The sequence below is a fragment of the Myotis yumanensis genome, unplaced genomic scaffold, assembly GCF_028538775.1.
Source record: "Myotis yumanensis isolate MYYU_CA2020_CCGP unplaced genomic scaffold, mMyoYum1.0.hap1 SCAF_12, whole genome shotgun sequence".
Lineage (NCBI taxonomy): Eukaryota > Metazoa > Chordata > Mammalia > Chiroptera > Vespertilionidae > Myotis > Myotis yumanensis.
Genome location: NW_027223763.1, coordinates 16,691,639 through 16,717,282, shown reverse-complemented (window position 1 = coordinate 16,717,282; position 25,644 = coordinate 16,691,639). Strand labels below are relative to the sequence as shown.

Below are 25,644 nucleotides of genomic sequence, written 5' to 3'. Positions count from 1 at the left end.
ATAGAGAAAAATAGTAACTGTAACATGGACTATAAATACCTGTGTTAGCACAATTATACCACCTTCTTTCCCTGAGGGCAGAAGCAAAAAATATATCAAAACCAAGATTTAATTTACAATAAGAAGTAACTCTAACATAGTACAGTATGTGATGCCTTCAGTACACTCCCCACACTTGCAGGGAATTGGAAAGCTGCTGATGTCACAGCAGGTGTAAGATTTCCAAAGTCCAGTGTAGTCTTGCTGATGGAGCTTCACACATCCATTTATATGTCCTGACCAGCTGGGCTCCCTCCTCAGTTTGCAACCTGCCAGTTTGATACAGTCTTTACAATAAGGGGCAGAGCCAGACGGCCTGGCTGCCTCTCTAAGTGGGGTAACAGTGTCTTCTGCAAGGGTTGCTAGAGATGGGACAGTCTGTATAAAGTGCTCAACAGTGGTGTCTGTTGTTAACCAGGTCTGGTCAACGGCAGATCTCACTGCCGCCCAGCCCCGCAGGTGAGAGCAGGTTCAAAGCTGTCATCACAGAGGATGACCTCAGGCCAGGTAAAGTGGAATTCAGATTCCTGTCTTACCAACATGTAAAATCAGGCATTTTTATTAAAATTATTCTACTTTTTGAAGACTGGTTGCATGGTCTTGGAAAGATCTTTGAAGAAGTAAAAATACTTTCTCGCTCCTGTTTTCGTCATTGGTCTGGGCCCTGAGGTCAGAGGGAATGGAAGCTGCTCTCAAAGTGAAGTCTCTCAGGGGCCTTGAGGGATGGAATGTAGGACCTGCCACCTTCTCTGCATAACCTCCTAGGTGGACCAAACACGCAGGCGCGAGTGGATGACAGGACTGGTGCTCAGATAGCCACCATGCCCTAAGCCTTAATGCAGCTGGGATGAGCAGGGACAGCGGAGGGTGACTTTGTTCTGAAAGCCTCACGTCCCAGGGTTAGGTACCAAAGGGAATATGTCACCATGGTTTTATGCACATTAACTGACCCAGATCTGTTACAACTCCTACCTTGAGTCTCAGAGAGGAGCACAGACAGCCCTTAGAACCAAATTCAACTTCTCCCCAAGAGCTTGAGTCAAGTTTGATTATATATATATTTATTTTTGTTTGGTTAATTCCAAAGATTTAAGGCAGAGAAAGGTAATGTGCCAGGAGTGCAGGCAAGGCTGTTAACTGGGGTTTAGAAGGTGTAACCCATCCTTGGTTCTACCAGGGAGACTGCACCCCAGGCGCCAGGTCCTACTGCTGGGGCACAGTTGAGTGTTGGGAGGCAGATGGAGGAGGCCTCCCCACAGCAGTCTGAGTTAGTGAAGAGAATAAAAGGCTTGGGAGGACAGGACTCTTGTAGGTAACTGACTGGAGGGGAGCCTACCAGCCCTTCTTCAAATAGGACTCTGAGGCAGGACCAGGTCGGCTGCTGACAACCCCAGCATTCTGAAGACTGGCTCACACTCCTCTTCACCCAGCCAGGTGGGGGCTCAGAAGTTAGCTAACTCCGATTTCTGAGTTACTGTCCTCAGAATGCTCACCTTCACCTCACCCTGTGGCTCACCGAGACCCAGGGCTGGCTGTGCAAAATCATGCTTAGGGAAGGTTCAGTAGAGAAACCTTTGTATCAGTTTCCTGGGTCTTCATCCCAGCCAGTCAATGTCATCGTCATCATCATCATCTCCAAAAAGGGGTGTTGGGGGCGGGCGTCCCTTCATGCTCTGACAAAACAGGAAAAAGGAGTCAGTCCTCACTTGTTCCTGCACCAGCGGGGCTTCCCGCCTGTGTGAGGTGAAGTGAGTCAACATCCGTTGGAATAAAGGTTGGAAAGAAGGGAGTTGGTTAGAGTTTTACTTAAAAGGACCAACCCTGAGGCCAGCAAACCTAGGCTTCCAGATAAAGCTGAGACAAGCAGGCAGAGAAGGGAGAAAAATCTTTCAACAGAAACGAGAAGACCAACTTTGTTTGGCTAATTTTGTCATTTATTTGTGAAACACATGTATTGATTTGACAGGTTTCCGCTCATGCAGTAACAACATATTTCATGTGGAGAAAGAAGGGTAGAAGGGGAGAGATGGAAGTAGGAGAAGAAACAGAGAGCAGAGCGGCCTTAAGGGAGGAGAGGCTGCAGGAGGATGAAGGGAGATTGGCAAGATTGCAATCACACTTGAAAAAATGATGCTGTGGCCTAAGGTGGCCTGTCTGGCTCTGAACATGGCCCCATCCTTTGAGAGAGTTGAATTTAGAGGTGGGAATTACTAGGTGGGGAATCTCAAGTGATGAAGCAAGCCTAGAACACAGGGCCACAGCCTCCCACTCCCCTGGTCTCAGGGGCCCCTCTTTCACTCTTTCTGACCAGGAAGAGGGTAAGGGGAATTCACAGGCCACAGAGGAAACGCCCCCACTTTTCATGACTTGAGCTCCCGGCCTTTTCCTTCTGCATTGGCAAGAAACAGGTCCTATGGGGGTAGCAGGGATTGATACTGGAGACAGACACAAACTGAGTATTCTCTACCAAGGTACTTTCTGCTCCAGTGAGCTACTCTGACCCAGAATCTGTCTTCACAAGGCCAGCTAAAGGGTCAGAGGTCCATCCCCACCACCGACTAATGGACCTTGTCCCTCTCTCTAGGCATCAATCAAGTGATCTCCAAACCCTGACAGTACAGGGTTTTAACATGGGGCTCACCGCTTCAGTTTTGTTCCGGCTAAAATTCTGGCTCTATGTTTACCAGTTCTATCACCCTGGGCCAGCTCTATAGCCTGGGAATGTCACTTAATCTTCCCGAGCCTCGGTCCTCTTTTCTATAAAATGGGATAAAAGTGCAGACCTCACTGGATTAGCAGATTAAATGAGAATGTCTTAGAAGTAGTTTTCAGAATACCCAGGAAACAGAAATTGCTACTAATAGAAGTATTAATATCAATACCAGTAATATAGTTGGGATAATAAAATATTCCAACTATATTCAGGGCAGTCACTTGGAATATGCAATTGGTATTTTGGTTCCTTTTTTTTTTAAAGTACAGAATTTGTATTCAGAATTCTCAAATGAAAGTTTAATTCTTGGAAAGAAGGGTTAATGGGAGGAACTGGGGCACATTTCCCAAAGGAACACAGGCAGGAGGAAAGGGCTGTGGTACACGAGAACTGGACCCCAGCTCTGTCACTGACATTTTCCCAAGGTTCTGGCAAAAGGGAAAACGCACCCTGGCTGATACACGAGGGGAGAGAATTTGCCCCCATTCACCTCATGTTCTGTTCCTGGGATAGGCTGAGGCTAAAGCTGACCTGTGCTCCACCCCACGTTTCACTCTAGTAAATTCCCATGGCAGCAGTCAAAATGTCCCAGGGACAGGCACGGTTGCCTCAGCAGCACAGTGGGGACAGCAGACGCAGGAACCGGAGCTCTGACCAGGCTCCATCAGCCACTCGCCCTCCTGGCCTCTACTCGGGAGCTTTGTAACCCAAGGCTATGCCTCAGTACTTAACCCATTTTCTGCCCAGGAATCTTGTGAGGACACAAGGCAGCAGGCTGGGAAGCGGGCTGAGGAAGCGGAGAATGCTCAGAAACTGGTGGTCATAGGAGGAGCTTGAGGGTTTAGTCCTAGCTCTGTCATTAAGTCATTCTGTGGCTTTAGGTAAGTAAATCATCTGTCTGAGCCTCAGTCTCTTTGTCTATGAACAAGGATGCCAGACATGACAAGCTTCAAAGTCCTCTCCTATTCTTAAATATAAATAATATCCTAGTGGATTTGAGAAAACCTGAGGCATTAGCATTCTAATATAGGACTAATCAGCCCCACTTTCCTCACTTACAGTGAAAACCATTCCTGCCTGGAGAAAGATTGTGGTCCTTGTTCAAGAGTAAAGTGGTACCTGACCATCCCCATTATGCTTACAGAGCTGCCCCCGCCCCGCCCCCCGCCCGCTCCCACAGGGCCCTGCACACAGAGCCCAGGGAGTGGGCCACCAACAGACTCCATTTCTCTTCTCAGAGCCAGTGGGGAAGAGCCCCCGGGTAGTGGTGTGAGGACTTGGCAGTGTGTGGGATCTCCTTACCACCTCATCTTCATCCTCCTCCTCAGACTGTGCTTTGGACTTTGGAACTTTCAGGGTTGCCCCTTTAAATAGTTCATCCTCTTCATCCCCAGAGAGACTGAAAGAAAATCAAGTCACAGAAAATGTTCCTGCTCTAGACCAGTGCCCACAGGCTCTGGGGTAAGAATCTGACAGCTGTGGTAACCATCCAAGAATTCCTCCCACACTGGCCTCCTAGCACTCTTGACTCCCTCCATAACCTACAGGCTGAGAGATCTTTTAAAGCTAATAAATCAGAGCAAGTCACTCTTCTTCTTAAATCCCTTTAACCACTTTTCACTGTACTTATAAAGTCCAAACTTCTAACAGTAACACAAAATCTCCTATGACCTAGTTTCCCAACATCAGCTTACCAGCCCTCTCCTACTACTGGGCCTTCTTTTAGTTCCTGTGTCACATACCCTCCGTCCGCAGAGCCTTTGCATGTGCTGTTCTCGCCTTCTGCAATCTCTTCCTCACACTCTTGGCGTGGAAGTTCCCTTCCCATCCTTCAGATCTCAGTTTAAATGTTACCTTCTCAAAATCCATCCCGAACCACCCCATCTAAAGTAGAGTAACTCCCCCTTTATTTTCTATTATACACCCAGTTTCTTTTTTTTAGTACTTATACTTTCATAACAGTCCCCACTAGACTGTAAGCTCCTTATCTTAAGAACCAAATCTGCTTTGCCTACCACACTATCACAGGGCTTACAGAGCCTTTTATAGTAGGCACCACTGAATACATATATGAATGCAGGAATGAATGAAAAAGTGGATCAGTCCATCAGTCAGTCTCTGAGGGATGAATGGCCAGCTCTGGAAAAACCAGCGACAACCTTGCAGCCACCTTGTCCCTGAAACTGCTCAAGGGGACATACCTGGAATGCTGAGAAGAGTGGTTGGGTCCAAGTGCTGCCCCTGCAGCTACAGAACCTGCTTCTGTGCTTGACAGCTCCTCGGAGGGGCCAGCAGAACTAGTGACATCTTCCTCTTTCTTGAACTCTGGAGGCTGAGGCTCTCCTCCTGGACTTTCAGGCTCCAAGGACAGTGGGTCCCCCTTTTTAGGGTCTAAAGTCAGGGACAGTCTCGTGGAGCTTTCTCGCTCCCCAACACAGGCAATTCCCAATGGGCTGGCAGCAAGTGTCTCCTCAAACTCAGAGTCCACAGTTACAGGGCCTGGAGGCTCAGGGGGAACTGAAGTCGGGGGCCCCAGAGCTCTGTGAGGGGGGATGCAAGCCAGTTTGGGTGGGAGCGAGTCATCTTTTATCTCTGCGAGCACCTCTGCTTCTGTGGACTTCCCTTCCTTTCTCTGTGCATCCTCCTGGGGGGTGAGGAGGGCCTGAGGCGGCAATGGGTCAGCTTCCTTGACTACCTGCTCCGTCTGCACCACGGGGGACTCCTGCCTCTCCCTACTCAGGGGTGCTTGAGACGGCTCAGAACTGGCTGAGACTGACTGCTCCTGGGAAGGGCTCCGAGGTTGCTCTTCTTCTTCTTGTTCTTCTTCCTCGTCTTCATTGCTGCTCTCTCCCGTCTCTGGCTCGTGTTGGTTTAGCAGCTGAAGAGTCACCATCTGTTCAAAAGCCAAGGAGGAGATTATCACTGAGAGGAATGAGCAGGCACTCCTAGTTCTTCAGGCCTTATAAACACAACTGGTCATCTAGTTCAAATGGCTTTGCTTCTTCCTCTCACAGGAGGCAGCCCCTATCTGTTCAGACAAAAGTCATTCCAGGCATCCGAATTGCTGAAGAACAGTCTTGAATTGTTGTTTATTTACGACCCCTTAGAACAGTGGTTCTCAACCTTCCTAATGCCGCGACCCTTTAATTCAGTTCCTCATGTGGTGGTGACCCCCAACCATAAAATTATTTTCGTTGCTACTTCATAACTGTAATGTTGCTACTGTTATGAATCGTAATGTAAATATCTGATATGCAGGATGTATTTTCATTGTTACAAATTGAACATAATTAAAGCATAGTGATTAATCACAAAGACAATATGTAATTATATATGTGTTTTCCGGTGGTCTTAGGCGACCCCTGTGAAAGGGGTTGCGACCCACAGGTTGAGAACCGCTGCCTTAGAAGGTACTTAAGCAATGAGATCCCCATTTCGGTGCAACAATCTGCAGCTGGCTGTACCTTGATGGTATTCATGATGGTCCCCAGGATGGTCCTGCCATTGTACGATTCTTCTAGCTCAAACTCTCTCCTCAGGGACTGGAACACCTGGTTCATAATCTTCTTGACCTGAGTGAAGATGTGAGGGGAGAAAACAGTACCAAAATGTATGCTGCATAATCAAGGGATGAGGAATGCATATAAATTCCAGAGGGTTTGGAAGGCTAAAATGAAGCTTTCATAGAACTCTACAGCGGGACACAACTGGTCATGAACTCAGAGACTGAGGCAGTCACTATGCAGAGGGAAATACCAAACAATGAGTAGCCCTTGACAAAAGAGTTATCAAGGATGGCTAAGCTATGCCCAAGACAGCTCACAGACCACCTATTATTGCCTCCCTCCCACTGTGACCCCCACTAGAGCTCTGTGGGCTCCAGGATTAGTGGCTAGTGGGTGCTGGGCATACTCCCCACTCTTCTCCTGTGATTTAGGGGCACTTCCTGTATTTGTCAAAAATTCAGGATAGGGCCCTCAGGGTTTACCACAAAAGTGACAGGTTCCAAAGGGTTAACTTGTACTTAAGTCAGATAAAAGGTGCATCACTAAAGCTAAAAAAGAAGTTATCAACACAACAAATGGGCCACATTCTTTCTGAATGCCTAGTATGACATAGTTTGCTTCTTCAAATTACCAGCTCACCTTCTCTGATGAGTCAGTTGCAACCTCAACCCCAGACATCTGCGACTTATTTTTCACTATTTCCTTGATGTGCTGTTCATTTTGCTCCGTCAGGGTTGTGACTTGGGCCTGGAGGGCTAAACACTGCAAAAGGAAGATTGTGCTTGTGGGCTCGGGAACCTGGATTACCAGCCGGGAAAGTCAGGAAACCCAGTAGGAGGACCGTCCTGAGCATCAAGTGTCAACCTTAGGTAGGTCTGCTGGTGTCCACACCCTCCACCCCCAGCCCATGCTTGCTGACTCAGAGCATCTACTTCCTCATCACTTAATCTCATCTCACAACTTCACCTCCTCTTTCCCAACAAGGTCACTTGCCTTGTTCCTAATCAGGTCAAGAGTATAATGAAAAAGGGAGCTTATAAGTTTAGTCACATAGACATGTGAACATTGGACATTAAAAGCAACCTATTCACCTACAAGACTGCCTTCATCATCTTTGAGTCAAAGATTTTCAACTGGATACTTTAAAGAAAGAAATTGACCTCTAGATATGGGGACTTGCATACCATGACCCTAAGCCATCTCCTAGCTCTCTCTCTCCCTCTCGTTTTAATGCCAAGACGATTCCACCACATCCATGCTCCATCGTATCTTGGTGCCTTTTTCCAGAATGCTATGTTGCCTCTTCACTTTACCAAAGCTACTTGGCCTTCTTGGCTCTTCTCCCCTGGGCACCTCCTCTCTGGGCCTCACAGAACTTAATGCTCACCTTTGTTGCTCTATTGTCTCCCTTTCTATTCTTTGAGATTCTAGAAGGTCAAGTTCTTTGTAAGCCCTTTCCCTACCAGTGTCTGTAACACAACTGGTACTCAATAAATACTCGCTTAATAAAAAGATCAAATAATAATGGAAGACATGCTTAGAATACTAGTGCTGCTTTTTCTTTTAGTAGGTCACTCATCTGCCATCCCAAATAGATGTGAAATATTACTGTGGAGAGTTGAACAAGTGTGATTTTGTTTTTAAGCTATTGGCATCTTTAGGATCAAAAGAAACAACAAGACTCGGACAACCTGTTTGTCTCGTGTACCTGGGCTGCCTAAGCTGTTTGGCCTCGGGGAAAACGCCCACCTTCTCCTGCAGCTGGAGCAGCTTCTGCTGGCTGGCATCTCTCTGTGCACACGCCTCCTGGTACTGCTGCAGGTGTTCATCCTTGGCGGAGGCCAACAGGTGTTCACATTTTGCTTCCCACTGGGTCTGCAGCTCAGCCTGTACTAGAGACAGCTGCCAAGAAAATGCAATCACTGTATCCTGGGGGTCCAGTTGCATCCAGAGAAGCCCATCTTTTGTAAGGCAAAAGAATAAGCTAATAACCCAGCTTCATAGGGAAACAACTGTTTGGAAGACCTTAGTTACTTTAAAAGTAAATGTACGTTTTTTTTTTGTTTTTTAAATTGATGTCAGAGGGGGGGAGAGAGAGAGAGGGAGAGAAAGAGAAACATCAATGATGAGAGAGAATCATCAATTGGCTGCCTCCTGCACATTCCCTATGGGGCATGTGCCCTGACCCGAACTTGAACTGTGACCTCCTGGTTCATGAGTCAAAGCTCAACCACTGAGCCATGCCAGCAGGACACTAAATGAACTTCTTAAAGGTAAGTAGGAAGATGTCATTAGTTGTCAGGACTCCAAAAGATACTCTCACCAGATAAAGGTGTGATTGTCTAGCCCAGTGGTCAGCAAACTCATTAGTCAACAGAGCCAAATATCAACAGTACGATTGAAATTTCTTTTGAGAGCCAAATTTTTTAAACTTAAACTATATAGGTAGGTACATTGTTATTAACTTAATTAGGGTACTCCTAAGGCTTAGGAAGAGCCACACTCAAGGGGCCAAAGAGCTGCATGTGGCTCCTGAGCCGCAGTTTGCCAACCACGGGTTCCTAGAAGGCAGCACTGGAATGTGCTCATCTTTCCAGGGTCCAGGCCCTAAACTTTGTAGGGTCAGAAGAAACTTAATTTTGCCAAAATTCCCAGAGATAATCAAACTGAGGGTATCAATTCACTCTAATTAAATGGGCAAACAAATAGGAATTTATGAACTTACAGGGAAAAAGGTCACTGTCAGATGGACTGGAGAGCCAGCTGTGTCCTGCCACCATCCCCAGTTTTCCTGGTTGATTACCTAAATAAACCCCCTTGTTTTGAAGGGTAACAATGTGTCTGAAAGATGATATCTGGTGCTTGAGGATTTTAACCTTAAAATGTTTGGAATTTTTTGATAAAGACTTTTTTTTTCATGTTTTACTTTATAGTTAAATTTCCACTAAGCTTTAAAAACAGAAAGATTTGATTCCTGCCTCTTCTGTATATACAGGGGTGGGCAAAAGTTTATTCTTGTATTATTACTTACTTATTAACTAGAGGCCTGGTACACAAAATTCATGCATGGGGGAGTCCCTCAGCCCGGTCTGTACCCTCTCCAATCCGGGACCCCTCAGGGGATGTCAGGCCTAAACCAGCAGTCGGACATCCATCCCTCTTGCAATCCAGGACTGCTGGCTCCTAACCGCTCACCTGCCTGCCTGCCTGATTGCCCCTAACAACTCTGCCTGCCTGCCTGTTCCCCACTAACCCCTCTGCCGCCTGCCTGCCTGATGCCCCTAAACACTGTGCCTACCTGCCTGATGCCCCTAACTACTCCCCTGCCTGCCTGATCGCCCCTAACCGCCTCTGCCTCAGCCCCTGCCACTGTGGCTTTGTCCGGAAGTTGTCCAGAAGAGTCTGGAAGATGTCCGGTCTAATTGGCATATTAACCTTTTATTAGTATAGGTTATTGTATTATTTGTCTTTTTATTTTGTTATTACTTTGTATTCTTACTTATGCTTTATCTTTTAGATGACAGCTGGCAATTTAACCTACTTTTGCCCACCCCTGTATCTGGATTGCGTTCTCCCATCTTTCTCCAAAGTGAGAGCACTGACTATGAGAAATGTCATCATAAAGGATAAAGAAGAAACTAGAAACTTTTCTGAGCCCTTCATGCCTTCCTTTTATTTCCAAAGTGCTGTTTCCTATTACCTGCTCTGAAGCTGCTTGGTCTGTGGACACACGAGCCTTTTTCAAGAGCTGTCGAAGTTTGTCCAATTCCTCCTGGTATGACTTGCGAATTTCATCCATCTCCTCCTCAGCCTGACAGCGCTCTTGAGCTGACTTCTTTTTCCTTTCTGAGAGGTTCTTAGGAACAAGAGAACCATCATCAGCTCTAGCTGTTTAACAGAGGATAAATGGAGATGGTGGCGATGGTGACTGACCTCAATGAGTCCTTACTTCATTTCTAAAAACAATCCTTTTTTTAGTTAATTTTCCCTATGTATTTACCATTCTTGGCTACTGGGGGGTTAGGAAAATTGTAACAAGGAGGAAAACAAAAGGTTTAACCACAATTCTATGAAGAGGTGGGGAATATCTCAACAGTGAAGTGGAGACTTTCACACCCAATTGGTAAGAAAATAAATGGGTATACTCTCTTAGGTGGTGATTTGGCAGTCTTGTGAAAAAATTTCAAAATATACACACCCAGAAATTCCACAAATTATAATTTATCTTAAGGAAATGATAAATCATGTTCATAAAGACTGTGTGCTACAAGGATCTATTACAGCCGTGGGCAAACTACGGCCTGCGGGCCGGATCCGGCCCGTTTGAAATGAATAAAACTAAAAAAAAAAAAGACCGTACTCTCTTATGTAATGATGTTTATTTTGAATTTATATTAGTTCACACAAACACTCCATCCATGCTTTTGTTCCGGCCCTCCAGTCCAGTTTAAGAACCCATTGTGGCCCTCGAGTCAAAAAGTTTGACCATCCCTGATCTATAACAATAAAAAACTGAGAACAGCCACAAAATCAGAATTAATTGGTTAAAACACACACACACACACACACACACACATACACACACTGATAAAAATCATAGAAGAAACTAAAAAATGGAGCCTAAAGATTTATCCCCTAAAAGGCACTAGGCCAAAAGGGCTTTCTTTACTAGAGAGTTTTACTGAAACCTCAGAAATAGTTTGTTCTTTTTATATTTAAACCATTCCAGAAAATAGAGAAGACAGAAATTTGCCCACTTTGTTCAACGGGGTTGAAATTACCCTGATATTAAAATTTTAACACAACAAAAGATACTATAAATAAAGTTTAAAAACAGAAAACTAGAAAAATATTTGTGGCATCTATAACTGGCAAAGGATTAATACCCTTAATAGTGTTTACAAATCAAACTAATATTATAATAGAAAAGAGGGCAAAGGAAAGAGGGCATAGAAAAAAACAAATAGGTATTAAATATATGAAAGCTTTACTACTAACAAAAATACATGTTAAAACAAGATAGCATATGTCACCTATCGGACTATAAAGATTAAAAAAACTTGATATATGCAGATTTGAAAAAGGGATGGAGAAATGGTTTACCCACATAGTGCTGGAAATGTAAGCCAGCCCACTCTACTTTCTGATAACTTAGCAATATTTATTTTAAAATTTTAGATGTGTAGCATTTCCTCTGATCCAGCAATTCTAATTCAAACCATCTATTTCATGGGAATGCTCAAATAAATTTGCGAAAATAGTTATATAGTACAAGGATGTCCAAAGTAGCAATGCTTGAAAGAGAAACATAAATATCCATCAATAGGTGAATAATGAAGTAAATTATGGTACCACCTCATAGCAGACTATGCAGCAGTTAAAAAGAATGAGAAAGTTCTCATTGTTATTAGTACAATGTCCACAATGTTGTGAAAAAGCATTAAATACGGCCCCATTATTGTTAAAACATGATCATCAGTGTAGCTATGTGTATGTAGGTATAAGTGAGTGTGTGTTTTATACACACAGAAAACAACCCAGAAGGACACATTGTTTATAGCTACCTCTAACATACGAGATTAGATAAGGGGAAAAGAAAAAAAATTTTTTTTTTAAAATATATTTTATTGATTTTTTACAGAGAGGAAGGGAGAGAGATAGAGAGTTAGAAACATCGATGAGAGAGAAACATCAATCAGCTGCCTCCTGCACATCTCCCACTGGGGATGTGCCCGCAACCCAGGTACATGCCCTTGACCGGAATCTAACCCGGGACCTTTCAGTCCGCAGGCCGACGCTCTATCCACTGAGCCAAACCGGTTTCGGCAGAAAAAAATTTTTTTAAGATAAAATTTATTTTAATTTTATGCTTTTCTGTCTTATTTGAATACTATTGTAATCTTTAAAAGGAAAGTAAAAAGGTGTATTAAACAGCTAATCCTGGCCACTGGGGTTCAACAGAGAAAGTTCAGTTGTAAAACTTACCTTTTCCAGAGACTCCTTCTCAGCTCGAAGGTCAGCCAGCTCTTCCTCCAGCGCTGTCACCTTGAGTTCCAGTTGCTTCCGGCTTTGCTTTTCACTTTTGAATCTGGACTGTGCTTGCTCAGAGGTTTCTTGGAGCTCTGGGATGTAACAGCAGAGACACTTAGTTGCAGAACCAGAGCTACAGCATGCTACCCAGCATCCCAGGAGCTTCTGAGAAGCTGCATTCTGTGATCTCCCAATCCTACCACACAAGCATCTTTGCCTCAGTCCTTTTATCACCTCACTGACCAGCCATAGATTCATCAAGCCATATAGTGACTTCCCCACTAACCCGCAAAACGGGAAAGTTCCAAGCAGTTAGAGGCCACCTTAAAAATATATCACTCCCACAATTCCATTACAGCCACTGTCTCAGCACGTTAGACAGATCTGTTTGGTATTGGTCCAGCCCTTTCTCACTGGCTGGGTAAAGTATTTTCAAGTTTCTTGGTAGCTGGGATATTCTACCAAAAGTTTGCTTTCAAAATATGCCTTCTCAAATAAAGCTATTTGAAATATCTCTTAAAAATGTAATGCATCATTTATTTTGTTTAGAAAATTTTGAGATCCTATGGAACTCTTGAGGTAATTGTCATAGGGCACCACAAAAGCAGAAAAGAAGATATCTGTATGACATTTAAATCTAAGCCTATCTCTCATGTGCACCCAGGTTATGCTCTAAAAGAAAAGGGATTTATCTTTAAGATATCACTGTACCAACTGACATCACTGGTTTTTTTAGCTACCAGGCAGTGAAGTTTGTTTCTTTCCCCCTCTACTGCTGCTCCAGCTCCACCCACTGGTCCAATCTGTGTCTTCCACATTTGTTTCTATACACTGAGGTGGATGTATCAACATGCTGGTCTTCCCAAATCTTGTACCCAAGTCACCATGGCTTGAGCACCACCTTTGTGCCACCTTTGAGCACTGAATTAACACTAATTTGGAGGAAAGGCCTTTACAAATATGAGTGAGGCACCATTCTTGCCCTCTAGGGGCTTGCATTCTAGAGGGGAAAACATAATGTAAATAGTGCTGATCAAAGGCAACATGTGAGAATGGTTGTAATGATCCCTGAGGAAAAATTTTTTTTAAAAAGATCAAGCCAAAACCGGTTTGGCTCGGTGGATAGAGCGTCGGCCTGCGGACTGGGGGGTCCCAGGTTCGATTCCGGTCAAGGGCATGTACTTGGGTTGCGGGCACATCCCCAGTAGGAGGTGTGCAGGAGGCAGCTGATCGATGTTTCTCTCTCATCGATGTTTCTAACTCTCTATCTCTCTCCCTTCCTCTCTGTTAAAAAATCAATAAAATATATTTAAAAAAAATAAAATAAAATAAAAATAAAAATAAAAAAGATCAAATATTGTAGGGAAAAAACAAGGAAATCTTCTGAAAGAGGCAGATGTTGGGAAAAAAATGGGAACAAATATTGGTGAGGGTGGGCACACCAAGTCCAGAGGTCAGCATGGATACAAAGCAAGACAAGAACTACAGATGTGCTGAAGAGTAGAGCCAGGATGAACTGAGCAGCATAATGGGAAATAAGCCAAGACGGAGGGGCCCTGAGTGCTGGCTAAAGAGCTGCAATCTATTCTCCAGGCAACCAATACAGGAAGCATCTCTTTCAAAAACTTCCACTGTCAAGAGTTAGAGCAACTCTAACGTCCAGGCCTATGAGGCCAATTCTAAGACCAAAGATATTGAAGGCCAACACTTGGCTCAAACAAAGAGGAACTGTGGCCACTGGTCAATTCTACACGCATAGTCAGCTTTTGTTGTCCTTTATGTAGGTTTATTCTGGCCCACCTTAATTTTTGGCTCAGTCTTCACAAACTTCATGAGCATTATGCCAAAGGAAGGAAATACCTTAAGTTTAAATGGTCAAAGTCCCAGCCCTCTCTACACAGGACACACCTGAGAGCTCGCCCTGCAGTTTGGTGAGTTGGCCCCTGAAGAGGTCTGTCTCCTTCAAGCTTTCTGTCAGCTGCATCTGTAGCTCTGTTTCTTTCTTTTGGTGAGCAGTCATTTTCAGCTGCAGGTGAGAGACCTGTGCAGTGGCTGCTGCTAACTCTTCCGTCACCTTGGCCTAAAGAGTAACAAAGTATGACGTAACTTTAAAATGGGTGTTCTTTGTCTCTAAGTGATAACCCAACCTCACATACTCTATGCTGACTGCACTGGTAGAAAGGGAGCTAATCCCACCTTCAATCCGCATTGAACTAAAATCAGACCTTCAAATGTACCAAGTGTCTGACTCGGGAATTCCCTTGAAGAAATGTGTCCTTAGGAAATACTTTGGAAGATTACAAAAATGTTGCTACAAGGATGTTTGATGTAGCATTGTATGTAGTTGGAAAAGAATGAAAAAATAAAATGCTCAAAAATGGGCTTAATTAAGCAAAGTATGACAACTATCCTGAATGGTGGTATCAAAGAATATTAATAGCACTGGACACAGTCACAACCTATTGGTAAACATCACCAATCTGATACATGAAAAAAAGGTATTCCTACCATTTCCTAACTTTTCTACATGTATTTTTTTTTAAATAAAAAAGGAAATTTAGAAATTTAAACTGAATATCTTCAATGGCAATCAACTATAATTTCTCCCCTGTGGTACTGCACTACCAGTAGTATTATAATATAAAGATCAGCACCATGAGAGTTACTGCTTTGGGGGTTCTTAGAAAAACAGAGCTAATAAAAGAAGGGAATGCTTCAACTTTTGACTGCTTGATGTATGTTAAATGGTGATCTGTGCTAGACAAACGGAAGTAAAATATTGGTTGCAAAATCTAATCTGGAAAACCCTCTAATGATATTCTGTGTATTAAGAGTGATAAAGAAAATTATGATTAAAAGAATGTCAATAAATAGGAATGGTAAAAACAAGTGACAAATACCACCTCAATCTCACCTGAGCTAATGTGCTCCTATAAAAATTAGAAATGAGCTAACAGGAAAGGCAGTAAGTGGTTGCTCTTCTCGTGACTAGTCTTGCTTTCTGGGCAGCAATGTAGTCATGGGGTTGAACCATCTCCCCTGCACTATCATACTGTTCTTATACTTTACATGCATTTTTACAGTTGTCTACTTTCTTATCAACAGAATAAATTTAGTTTGTAATAAGTTGTATAATTCATAAATTACTAAGATCAGTGATTGTTTCTGAGTCAACTTATTGCAAAGTATATTACCTAACAGATATCTGGATGATGGACATATTAAAATCTATTGGAAGATTTCTAGTTCTCTTCCCAATGAGAGCAAAAATTCTGTTGAAAAGCAGATTGGTAATTACGTACACAGGACCACTCCTGAGCTCTACACATCCTGATCTGGGCTTTTCTCTCCCCAGTGACTTTACCTTCTCTTGTTCAGCATGCAATACCCTTGCCTGTGTGTTTTCTGTGGCTGTTTGAAGTGAGTTGTTCCTCTTCTCCATCATCAGGTTACTCTGCTCAACATACCTATGAAATAAATAGGGAAAAAGAAAACATTTATCAAGCATCAAATGTATTCCAGGTGTAACACACATTTAGTCCTCACAACATTGCTCTCTACCTTCATGAACAATATAAAAGCTTTTTCTTTCCCTGAGAGCTGCAATCAAGTTTAGAGTCGGAACCTGGGCTGGAGGTGAACTGCTTTGAATTTGCATAATGAAGAGAAGAGAAATTGGAAGGGTGTGTGTTGTGGTGAAGGGGATGAGAAGGCACAAGAGACTGGAGCAAGAAGGCTGCAAGAGGGAAGAAAAGAAAGCTGCTCCCTGCCCCCCTTCCATGTGAGAGACAAGAGACATGAAGAAGAAAAATATGGGAGAATGATTTTTTTAAGTGAAACACTATATGCCATGACATGTATCCCTGACCCACCCTCAAATCTTCAAAAGGATCTAGAAAAATTACAAAATGCTTGGAAATCAGTGAGGTTCTGGTTGATTAAATAGATTCAACCTACACAGGGGAGGAAGAGTTGATACCAGTTTTCTAAGTATTAGCATCACTTTTATGGAAACTAGGGCCAGTAGGAATAAACACAACACCTAAAGCCAGGTAACGAGCAGAGCTGGGATTCAAGCATAGGTCTGCCTCACAGCACAGCCTACTGAGCTCTTTCTACTGAAACGCCTCTCAGAAAACAAGCAATAATTCACATGACAGGCAGGAAACAGTAGTAGGAGAAATACAGATAAATTGCCCTAAACAGATATGTTTATTTAACTTGGGTATTTACAAATTAAACCCTTTTGTCCATCCTAGCTAGTGCCCCGTACCTGTCATTACCTCTGATTTCGTTCAATTAGTTCACTAATCTTGTCATTCTGTTCTTCTATCCGGCTGCTCTTTTCAAGGATCTCTTGCTTCAATCTTTCATTTTCCTGGATTCAAAATGTATGATGTATATCTTAAGTTTTTAAGAGAAAAGTGCCAGATAAAAGGGAATCAACTTGGACAGCAACGTTACATATTTTGAGGTAAAAAACTTATAAAATACTTAAAACAACTTATACCTGAGGAATACAAATCACTATGCCCAATAGATTAAATATATAAATGGCTATAAAATAAAGCAAAATTCTGAAATATGCTCAAAGAGAAATGTTTCCTCTTGACTATATAGTGACGTCACTTGGAATTAAGCCATAACAGGTTTTCCAGAATTTCCCACCTCAGTGTGGCATTTATCACATGCTCTCCATTTCTGGAGTGGAGGTTTTAAAGGGTAGTAAGTCTTGGGAGAGATCAGGGCAAGACTCCAGGCTATACTCTGTTCCTGATCACCTTACCTGAATAATTCGCTGGATGTTGCTCATGATCATTCTTGTTTCCATTGTAACTGACATGCTAGGAACGAGCAAGGAATTGCCAGCACTATGCTTCTGTAGCTCTTCAACCTACAAAAGGGGTGCCAGAACGACTTTGTGAGAAAATTTTAAATGGAGAAATATAACATACCCAAGATAGAACCCCTTTTTTGAGGGGGCTAATGAGTTTCTGAGACAATCTCTAATATAAACTAGAGCTTTCTTCTGCTAACTGGATCCCAAAATAAAAACTATCCTCTAGGGAAATAACTGCTATGAACACAGGAAACCAAGAAAGAGTTTAGCGACAGCCCTGGCTGCTCCCTATGTGTACCCCTGCTTGTATCCATTTCCAACACAGTCCCCGACCTGACAGGCACCTTGGTCATGAGGTGATCCATTTTATCAGCCACTTTGCTGACTGCCATTCGGATTTCAGTGTTATGCTGCCGGGCTTCAGTCATGAGAAATGAAGCCATGTCACCAGATCCTAAACAAAAAGAAGTAAAAAAGAAATTTACAAAACTGGAGTAGAGGACATTGTATGAGGAAAAGCCATCAGCAGAGGAAAGAAAGAAACATTTCTAAACACCAGAAAATCCTGTACTGACACTTTAGGACAGTGGTTCCCAAACTTATCTGGCCTACGGCCCCCTTTCCATAAAAAAATATTACTCAGCCCCTGGTAATTAATTTTTTAAAAATTTTAATAGCAGTTACTCATCGCCCCCAAATGCACCTGTGGCCATCACCGCCCCCCTGGATCGCTGCAGCGCCCACCAGGGGGCGGTAGCGCCCACTCTGGGAATCACTGCTTTAGGAGAAGATGTAGAGCAGACAGACCCAAAAGGCTGCTAACAATAACCAGGTTATGCTCCTGCAAAATGCACCAGGGGATACAGCTTGGTCCAAGGGCACAAGTATGCTCACTTCCGTCTGCAATAGCACTAGCAGCTCAGATTGTTTCTCCATTCATCCAATTTCGTGCCAGGTATCAGGGACACAACAATTAATAAAACATGATTCCTACCCCAAGCAAGCTCACAGTCTGGTGGGCAGAGACTCACATGTAAACAGATCATTACAACAGAATGTACAAAAGGACCACAGAGAAAAGCAAGATTAACTATTTGGTGACACAACAGACACAATCATGTCTCTTGAAGGAGAGGAGAGAGGGATGGTAACTATACAGAGGAGATGACAGATTTCATGGTTTCTTGGATGGAGAAGGGACAGGGCTTCTAAACAAAGGTTGCATCCAGGAAACCCATAAATTATGTTGTAGGATATATTGTTCTTCCAACCACTATCCTAATAGCAAAGATGATTATTACGCAAAAGACAAGCTTCAAAGCAAGAAGGTAGAACACCATCCCAGCTGTTTACATTTTATTTTGTTTTGTTTTATACACTAGACAACCACACTTGTACATGCATACAAGATACCTGAAAAGTTACCTAAGTAACTGTTAAAAACAGTTTCCTATGGTCAGGGGGTTTTAATGATGGAGGACAGTACTTTTCACATTTGTGTTATTTGGACTTTTAATAAAAGTATATTATTTTCATAATTTAAAAATTTTAACAGGTCAGTTTTCACCTGAGATACTGAACATCCACAAACAGCCATCATGCTCTCTCCCAATTTCCTCCAATGTTTTGCTATTTTTAATAAATTCTACATAGCCACACTGACAGAGGAATTTAAAAAGGGCTGGGGAAAAAATGCAAGAAACAAAACCCAGAAAGTGAGATGAGGGTTTTTTTGTGGGGGAATGATGGAAATGTTCTAAAATTGGATTGTGGTGATAGTTGCACAACTCTGTAAATTTACTTTAAAAAAATCATTGAATTATACACTTTATTTTATTTTTTTTAAAAATATATTTTATTGATTTTCACAGAGAGGAAGGGAGAGAGATAGAGAGTTAGAAACATCGATCAGCTGCCTCCTGCACATCTCCCACTGGGGATGTGCCCGCAACCCAGGTACATGCCCTTGACCAGAATTGAACCTGGGACCTTTCAGTCCGCAGGCTGACGCTCTATCCACTGAGCCAAATCGGTTTCGGCGAATTATACACTTTAAATGAGTGAACTGCATGGTCTCTAAATGATACCTCGAGAAAGCTATTTTTAAAAAGATAAGAAAAATAGGGCAGAGATCTATTGGAGTCAACATGAAAACCGGATGGGAGGAAGGAGAGCACAGCCAAATATGACGGGAAACTACCTACCTTGAAAATGGGGAGACTGAGAGAGCGGTGCTGGGTACAAGGGCCGAACGGGCTGCAGCTGGGAGGTGACAGTTGGTGCCTGGGGATAACCATAGGCTGGCACACCTGCATAGGGCTGAGAAAATGCCAAGTTACAGCTGGTTTACAAACATTTGTGCCTTTCTTTTTTGCTTAATTTATCTTTGATAGAATCAAGTGGACAAGCTAGAAGGAGACTCAAACTTATTGAAGCTGGAGATGGATGAGATGGGGGTTTGGTATTAAGAACTGCAGCAGGAGCATTAGCTTTGTAACCCGGTCACTGAAGTCCTACCTAGAAAGGGAGGGAAGGGTGTCGGGTCACTCCTCAGTCCTCTGGTGAAACGATTTGATTAAGTAGGAATTCATATCTCAGTCAGCAGGCCTGGGTTTAAGAAATGTTAAAACTAAGACAACTCTGCTTAGTTTCCATTGAGGTAAAAGGAGAGTTGTTCACTGAGATGCCAAACTAAACGCACCAGGTTCCAAAAGATGCCTCTCTCCTGCTACCTTCTGCTCATCTGTGTAACCAAGAGCTCTATTTTCCTCTGAGCCTCAGTCACCTCAAATATAAAATGAAAATAGTAACACCACTTCTTAGGGTCGTTGTGTGGATGAACTGTAGTGGTACACAGGTAATGTTCCTAACAGCTAATACGTTAAGTGCCCGGCAGATAGGAAATGCACAACAAACAGCAGCTGTCATTTTGACGATGATAGTTACTGTTCTTTGAAATAAAGAAATTAAGCTTATATAACTACCCATTAATTATATATTAAAAAATATTAGTCTATGGGATGATAATTCTCCATCAGGGAGTGGAGAGAAAGCAAGTGGGACTTTTGCAATTCTGATACACCTTGTCCACCATCACTCCACCCCACCATTAAGAATCACCAAGGAAGTGAGCCCCTGTTATCATTGGGAGTATGTCTCATCCATCAAAGGTACGGGAGCAAAAGAAAGCGTCCACTATCCTGGCAAACAGCAGAGGCAGACAGGCTGCTGCCACTGCCTTCTGTAAAAACAGAAAAAACCTACGTTAAGAAGTCACTTTTAGAGGATAGTTGGACACCAGAGTCCAGCTGAACTTTCTCTGCAGCCTCCACCCTCAACCTACAATTACTGTGCTGACTTTGGCCAGTAGGGATAAACACAATATCCTCACTTTCCTCACCTAATCTTTTAAAACCAATTCTACTGGAGTCTCAGTTATGCGCTAGTGGAACGAAAGTGGGTGCGCTGAGTACAGTGCAGAATCTCAGCCTATCCGCTGTCTGAAAGAAAAGAATACAGGAGACGTGTATCTCTCTGCTAGGCATGTGTGAAAAGGAAACAAACATAGACTGGGCCTTGACTGTGTGCCAGGCTTCGAACCAGATGCTTTGTCTGTTCTTGCACTTAATCTTTAAAACAACCCATAAGGCACGTAATCCTCTGACTGGTTTAGGGATGAAAAAGTGGTGGTTCAGGAAGGGGAAAAACTATAATCTCTGATTGTAGAGAGCTGCTATTGTATGAACTGTGCAGGAAGAAGAAAAAAGACTGGACCATTATAAATTACAGATTATAAATGACATGGTTTTAAATGTTATTACCTGAAAGGACTGGGAATTTCCAGATACAGCTGAGGAGTGGGAATCGAGAGGTGCAACCTGCATTAAGGCAGCAGAGGGTGCTTGGAGTCCAGAAACAGACGGCTGAGGTGCTAAGATAAAGCAAGAAGTTTTCACCATTACCCACCCTTGCTTGTGTGAGTCCAAAGTAGCACCTTACAAACCTTCGGGCTTCAGCCTTGACCACTTTCCTCACCTAATCTTTTAAAACCAATTCTACTGGAGTCTCAGCTAGTGCAGTGGTCGGCAAACTCATTAATTAGTCAACAGAGCCAAACATCAACAGTACTTCTTCAAAATAGACTCGCCCAGGCCAAAAACCGACTTCTGCGCATGGGCCACAAAGTTTCAATCGCACTGTACACGCGCCCGCACATGGTATTTTGTGGAAGAGCCACACTCAAGGGGCCAAAGAGCTGCATGTGGCTCACGAGCCACAGTTTGCCGACCACGGGGCTAGTGGAACGAAAGTGGGTGTTCTCAGGGGCATTTGACTCAAACGGACAATCCCGTCAGCTGACAGGAAGCGCAGAATTACACAGAGGGAGATATCTCAGTAGCTGAGTGCATAATTCCAAAACTCTCAATGCAACACAGCAAGCAGACTCAATACACCACCAGGTCTGAAAATGCCCTACTCAGGGATGAACTGACAAGTTTGACATTCTAGTCCAGTTCTCAGTACTGAAACGATGCAGCCTAACAATATAAAGAACAGTGATAACTTTGGTGCCGACCCAATTCAAGGCCGGAGTCACAGAGGGCTTCCTTACCGTGTGTGGTGACCTGTGGTAGCACTGGCTGCGCAGGCTGAAGAGAGGGCTGAATGGATGGAGGCGGCATGGGTTGCCCAGTTCCTCGCAGAGCATTCACTTCCTGAAACAGGCACCAGCGTTTTCGTTATTATGTATGAGTCCTTAGCTGAAGACTAAGGTTGGCTATCCACCCTAACCCTGCTTACAACACAGAAGAGGAAGGAAAAGCAAGCAGGAAGGCAAGAGTTCAGGGTGTGGGTTGTGGGGAGAAAGCAATGTATTATGTAATAGAGTAAAATCCCTCTCCCTGTAAATCTTATCAAATAATTGAATATAATTTCTTCACACATTCTAAGTTGTTTAAGTTTTATTACTTGAAGCAGCTAAACTGACTGCTCTCCAGAACATATCATTTACCAAAACATCAGTGACCTTAAGCCTGATCTATCTGTTTCCACAGTTAAGCCTGACCTATCTGTTCCCACAGAAGAGGGGTCTCTTGCAAGGAAACCCAGGGAATAAGCCAGCCTCTTCTTTCCTGCTAAATAATCTCCCTAGACCTACAGGTACCCAATGAAAACAGACCAGGGTCCACTGCATCTCATTACCATAATGTTTGGGGGAGAATATACTTTTAGAGTGTTTTCCCCATTCTTTCTTTCCATAAAAGTCAAAGCACTGTTGTTCTCTACTGTAACTCTAAACAAAGGTATCTTACAAACATCTTCCTTATTTAGAGAAGGAAAAGAAAAACCTGAGGCACAATGTATAGTGACTGTGATCTGCTTTGCTACACAAGGGCTGAAACCTCACTCTTTTACTTTGATACTTCCTCTTGTTCCTGACATACTCAGAAATGTATCAAGCATTTCTGAAAAAGCATCCCACTGTTACATCACTATAGCTCTAAATTAACCTAAATGTCTAACAACAGAGCGAACGGAATTATGATAAATGAATATACTAGAGCACTGGGTTGCCTTTAAAGATAATAATGCTTTGCTTTATTTATTTACCTTATTTATATTATTGATATTAACATAAATGTTTATGACATGACACTAAGTTAAAAAATCAGGTTACACAGCAATATATATATATAGAGAGAAGAATGGCCTTATTATCAAATATGTTTCTTTTTTCTTTATAATTCAAATTATTCTATAATAAATAAGTAACACTTGAAATTTTTAATAAGAATATGATCCAGTCCAAATTTCATTTCCAGAGACCAGATAAAAATCAACCCTATAACAACAGAAATCTCTCCTTTAAGTGTTAAATCTACTTATCACTTTTCCAAAAAGAGATAAAACAAAGTTATAAAAAATAAAGCTATTTTGGAAAATTTTTCTTAGGAATATAATCTTTTCTATGTTTTACATCAAAAAATAAAAAAATCAATCTCTATTAAGCATTTCAATTGAAAAATGATGGTTTCATCAATAAAGAAGCAACCAATGAGAAAAGAATTAAATTAAAATTAAGTTATCTCATATCATACAATTTTAAGATGGATTAAAATTTTATATCTAATGTAAAATCATATTTCTTAAAAACATATATGATTGGGAAAGCTTTCTAATCATAAAGGAAAAAAACTGATTTGATTGCAACAAAATTCCTGAACTTCAAAAAAATCACACCACATACAATGCCAAAAGACACAACAGTGTTATCTTTAGTATAGATAACATCAGTGGGAAGACCACCATTTCCCAAGAGGGCCCGAACATTCAATCAACAAATACCAGTTGAGCATCTTTCATGAGTTGGGCATCATGATGCCTACAGAGCGGTTTTTACTGGCAATAGAGTTTCCAATGGAAGGCTAAATTACCTACTTAAAATGCTCAGTTCTTGTGGCAGATGTATGAAACTGCTTCCGTTTCTCAGAGGAACTGCTATCATAATAGAAACACACGTACCGATAACAACCTGTTTCATTTTGAACACAAACTCTCTAAATAATGATTCTGGGCTAGAGGCAGAAAAAGCAGCTAATTTTAACCAAAGGAACAGATGATAGCAACTTCTGCACTAGTCATTCTAATACAGTCAGGGGAACATACTTCAATTTCTGAATCATTGGAATCCAGCTGTGGTGGAAAGATGGGCAGCATGGGCTGGCCCATTTTAGCCATCCGAGAGATCAACTTGGCCTTGACTGTATCAGGATTCTATAAAGACAGGAAAGTCATAAAAATCACTGTTATCAAGGTTCATTACCTTCAGTTAACTCTATGTCTTTGGCTCTTGTATCATACTCAACAAGTCCCCCTGACATATAGATTTGAAACCATCTCTTCTAGAAAATGAGAACATTTTCTGGCCTAGAAACATACAAGGGTCATACATAATAATAACAGTAAAAATAATTCCCTATATGTTTGGATTGGACAAAGTGGTTTCATATGTATTATTTCATTTCAATCAAGTCTCCCCACCAGGCATAATTATTCTCATTTTACAGATGAAAAATAAAGTATAGATTAAAGGAAGGAGGCATTTTAGATTATTGCACCCTTTCAAAAGTCTGGGGAAAATTCAGTAGATAGATATTCACAAGAGATGTGGGGAGAGAAGGAAACAGGAGCTCTTTGTTCTAAATTTGGGTTCATTTAACTATGACTTGGCACTAACTACATATTCCATACTAGTGTAGTAACCCTGACTACACACTAGCCCCTGTGCTAGAAGCATATGCATCCATTAACTGGTCCAAAGTACAGCCTTCAGTGGAGAGTACATAAGGTGATCTATTGAGCACAGAAAAATTATCATAACCTCTATTTTTAAATTATTTTAAAGCTACAGTAACAAGACAATAAACCTGTTTACCAGGATTGACAGAACTTTATTATATAATCTGTAAATAGACATGGACTGAGAGTATGTGCTCATTTTTTCCTTAACTGATGGATATGCATAATAAAAAAATGTTGGATCTGTCAAGAGAAGACTCCATACAATAGAATACTATGATCTAGAGACAAAATAAGGATGAGAAAACTTTGTATACACTAATATGGGAAGATATTTTTATATATATTATAATATGTAAAAAGCAAGGTAGATAATATATAGTATGCTATTTTTTGTGAAAGAAAGGGAGAGAAATAAACACATATTCAAATTTGTTTGCATCTGCATAAAGAAAAATTGAAAGAATACATAAGAAACTAATCAAAGCAGTTACCTAAGAGGGGTGAGATGGAATGAGTAGTGAGATGGGGGTAGAGGTGGGAATGAGTCTTCTCAATGTATATCTTGTTATATTGTTTTGCTAACTATACTATTTGAATGTAATTACCTATTCAAAACAAAACATAAAAATTTAAATGTAAAATAGAGAAAGATGGTTAATTTTATGTTATGTGAATTTTGCCTCAATTTAAAAAATATTAAAAAAAGAAAGGCAGATCACTAGTATACTAAAGGTTACTGAAACTTAGAAATAGTTGACAAAGTAGCCATGTTTAGAAAGCACAATAGAACCAATTCTGGACAATTTTTTGTGATTGTTTAAAAATCTAAAATTATAATTGTTGTTCAGTTTTCTTCTGATTTCTTTGGCCTTCTGGGTTTAGGAGATCACTTTTTACACATATCAGATCAATTATTTGCTTAATAATTCCTACTTTGGGCTGAACATAAATAAGTAAACTAGGGTTAGAGAGAAATTACTTATCAATTTCACTCCACATAATCATCTTGTTTCCAAATATGGTAGGTGAAGGTCACAGAACTTTAGAACTTGAAGTACTTTAGTTATCATCTCACCCACATGTAGCAAACTCAGATGCCATCACAAACCAGGCAGGGCAGCAGCAAACTAGTATACATCCTCCTTCAACATATTCAAATCCAAATTTTACTATAACAGTGTATTGATCTTATCTTACATTTGGGGAAACACAGA

General features: G+C 41.9%; 1 protein-coding gene across 4 annotated transcripts in view; it reads right to left on the bottom strand.

The window, feature by feature from the left end:
* Positions 1-1,083: 1,083 nt before the first annotated feature.
* Positions 1,084-25,644, bottom strand: part of FKBP15 (FKBP prolyl isomerase family member 15) — a 53,181-nt gene continuing 28,620 nt past the window's right edge. For all 4 annotated transcript variants that reach the window (XM_070430871.1, XM_070430872.1, XM_070430873.1 and 1 more), the window contains 17 exons: positions 23,795-23,902; positions 21,741-21,843; positions 20,950-21,059; positions 19,333-19,447; positions 17,473-17,582; positions 17,075-17,182; positions 16,572-16,666; positions 15,653-15,755; positions 14,197-14,368; positions 12,244-12,380; positions 9,959-10,114; positions 8,008-8,160; positions 6,898-7,020; positions 6,217-6,324; positions 4,954-5,645; positions 4,055-4,151; positions 1,084-1,712 (listed from right to left, as the gene is read on the bottom strand). In XM_070430871.1, coding sequence (XP_070286972.1) covers positions 1,635-1,712; positions 4,055-4,151; positions 4,954-5,645; positions 6,217-6,324; positions 6,898-7,020; positions 8,008-8,160; positions 9,959-10,114; positions 12,244-12,380; positions 14,197-14,368; positions 15,653-15,755; positions 16,572-16,666; positions 17,075-17,182; positions 17,473-17,582; positions 19,333-19,447; positions 20,950-21,059; positions 21,741-21,843; positions 23,795-23,902 — 2,568 coding nt within the window. In that variant the 3' untranslated portion in view covers positions 1,084-1,634. The remainder of the gene's footprint in view (positions 1,713-4,054; positions 4,152-4,953; positions 5,646-6,216; positions 6,325-6,897; positions 7,021-8,007; positions 8,161-9,958; positions 10,115-12,243; positions 12,381-14,196; positions 14,369-15,652; positions 15,756-16,571; positions 16,667-17,074; positions 17,183-17,472; positions 17,583-19,332; positions 19,448-20,949; positions 21,060-21,740; positions 21,844-23,794; positions 23,903-25,644) is intronic.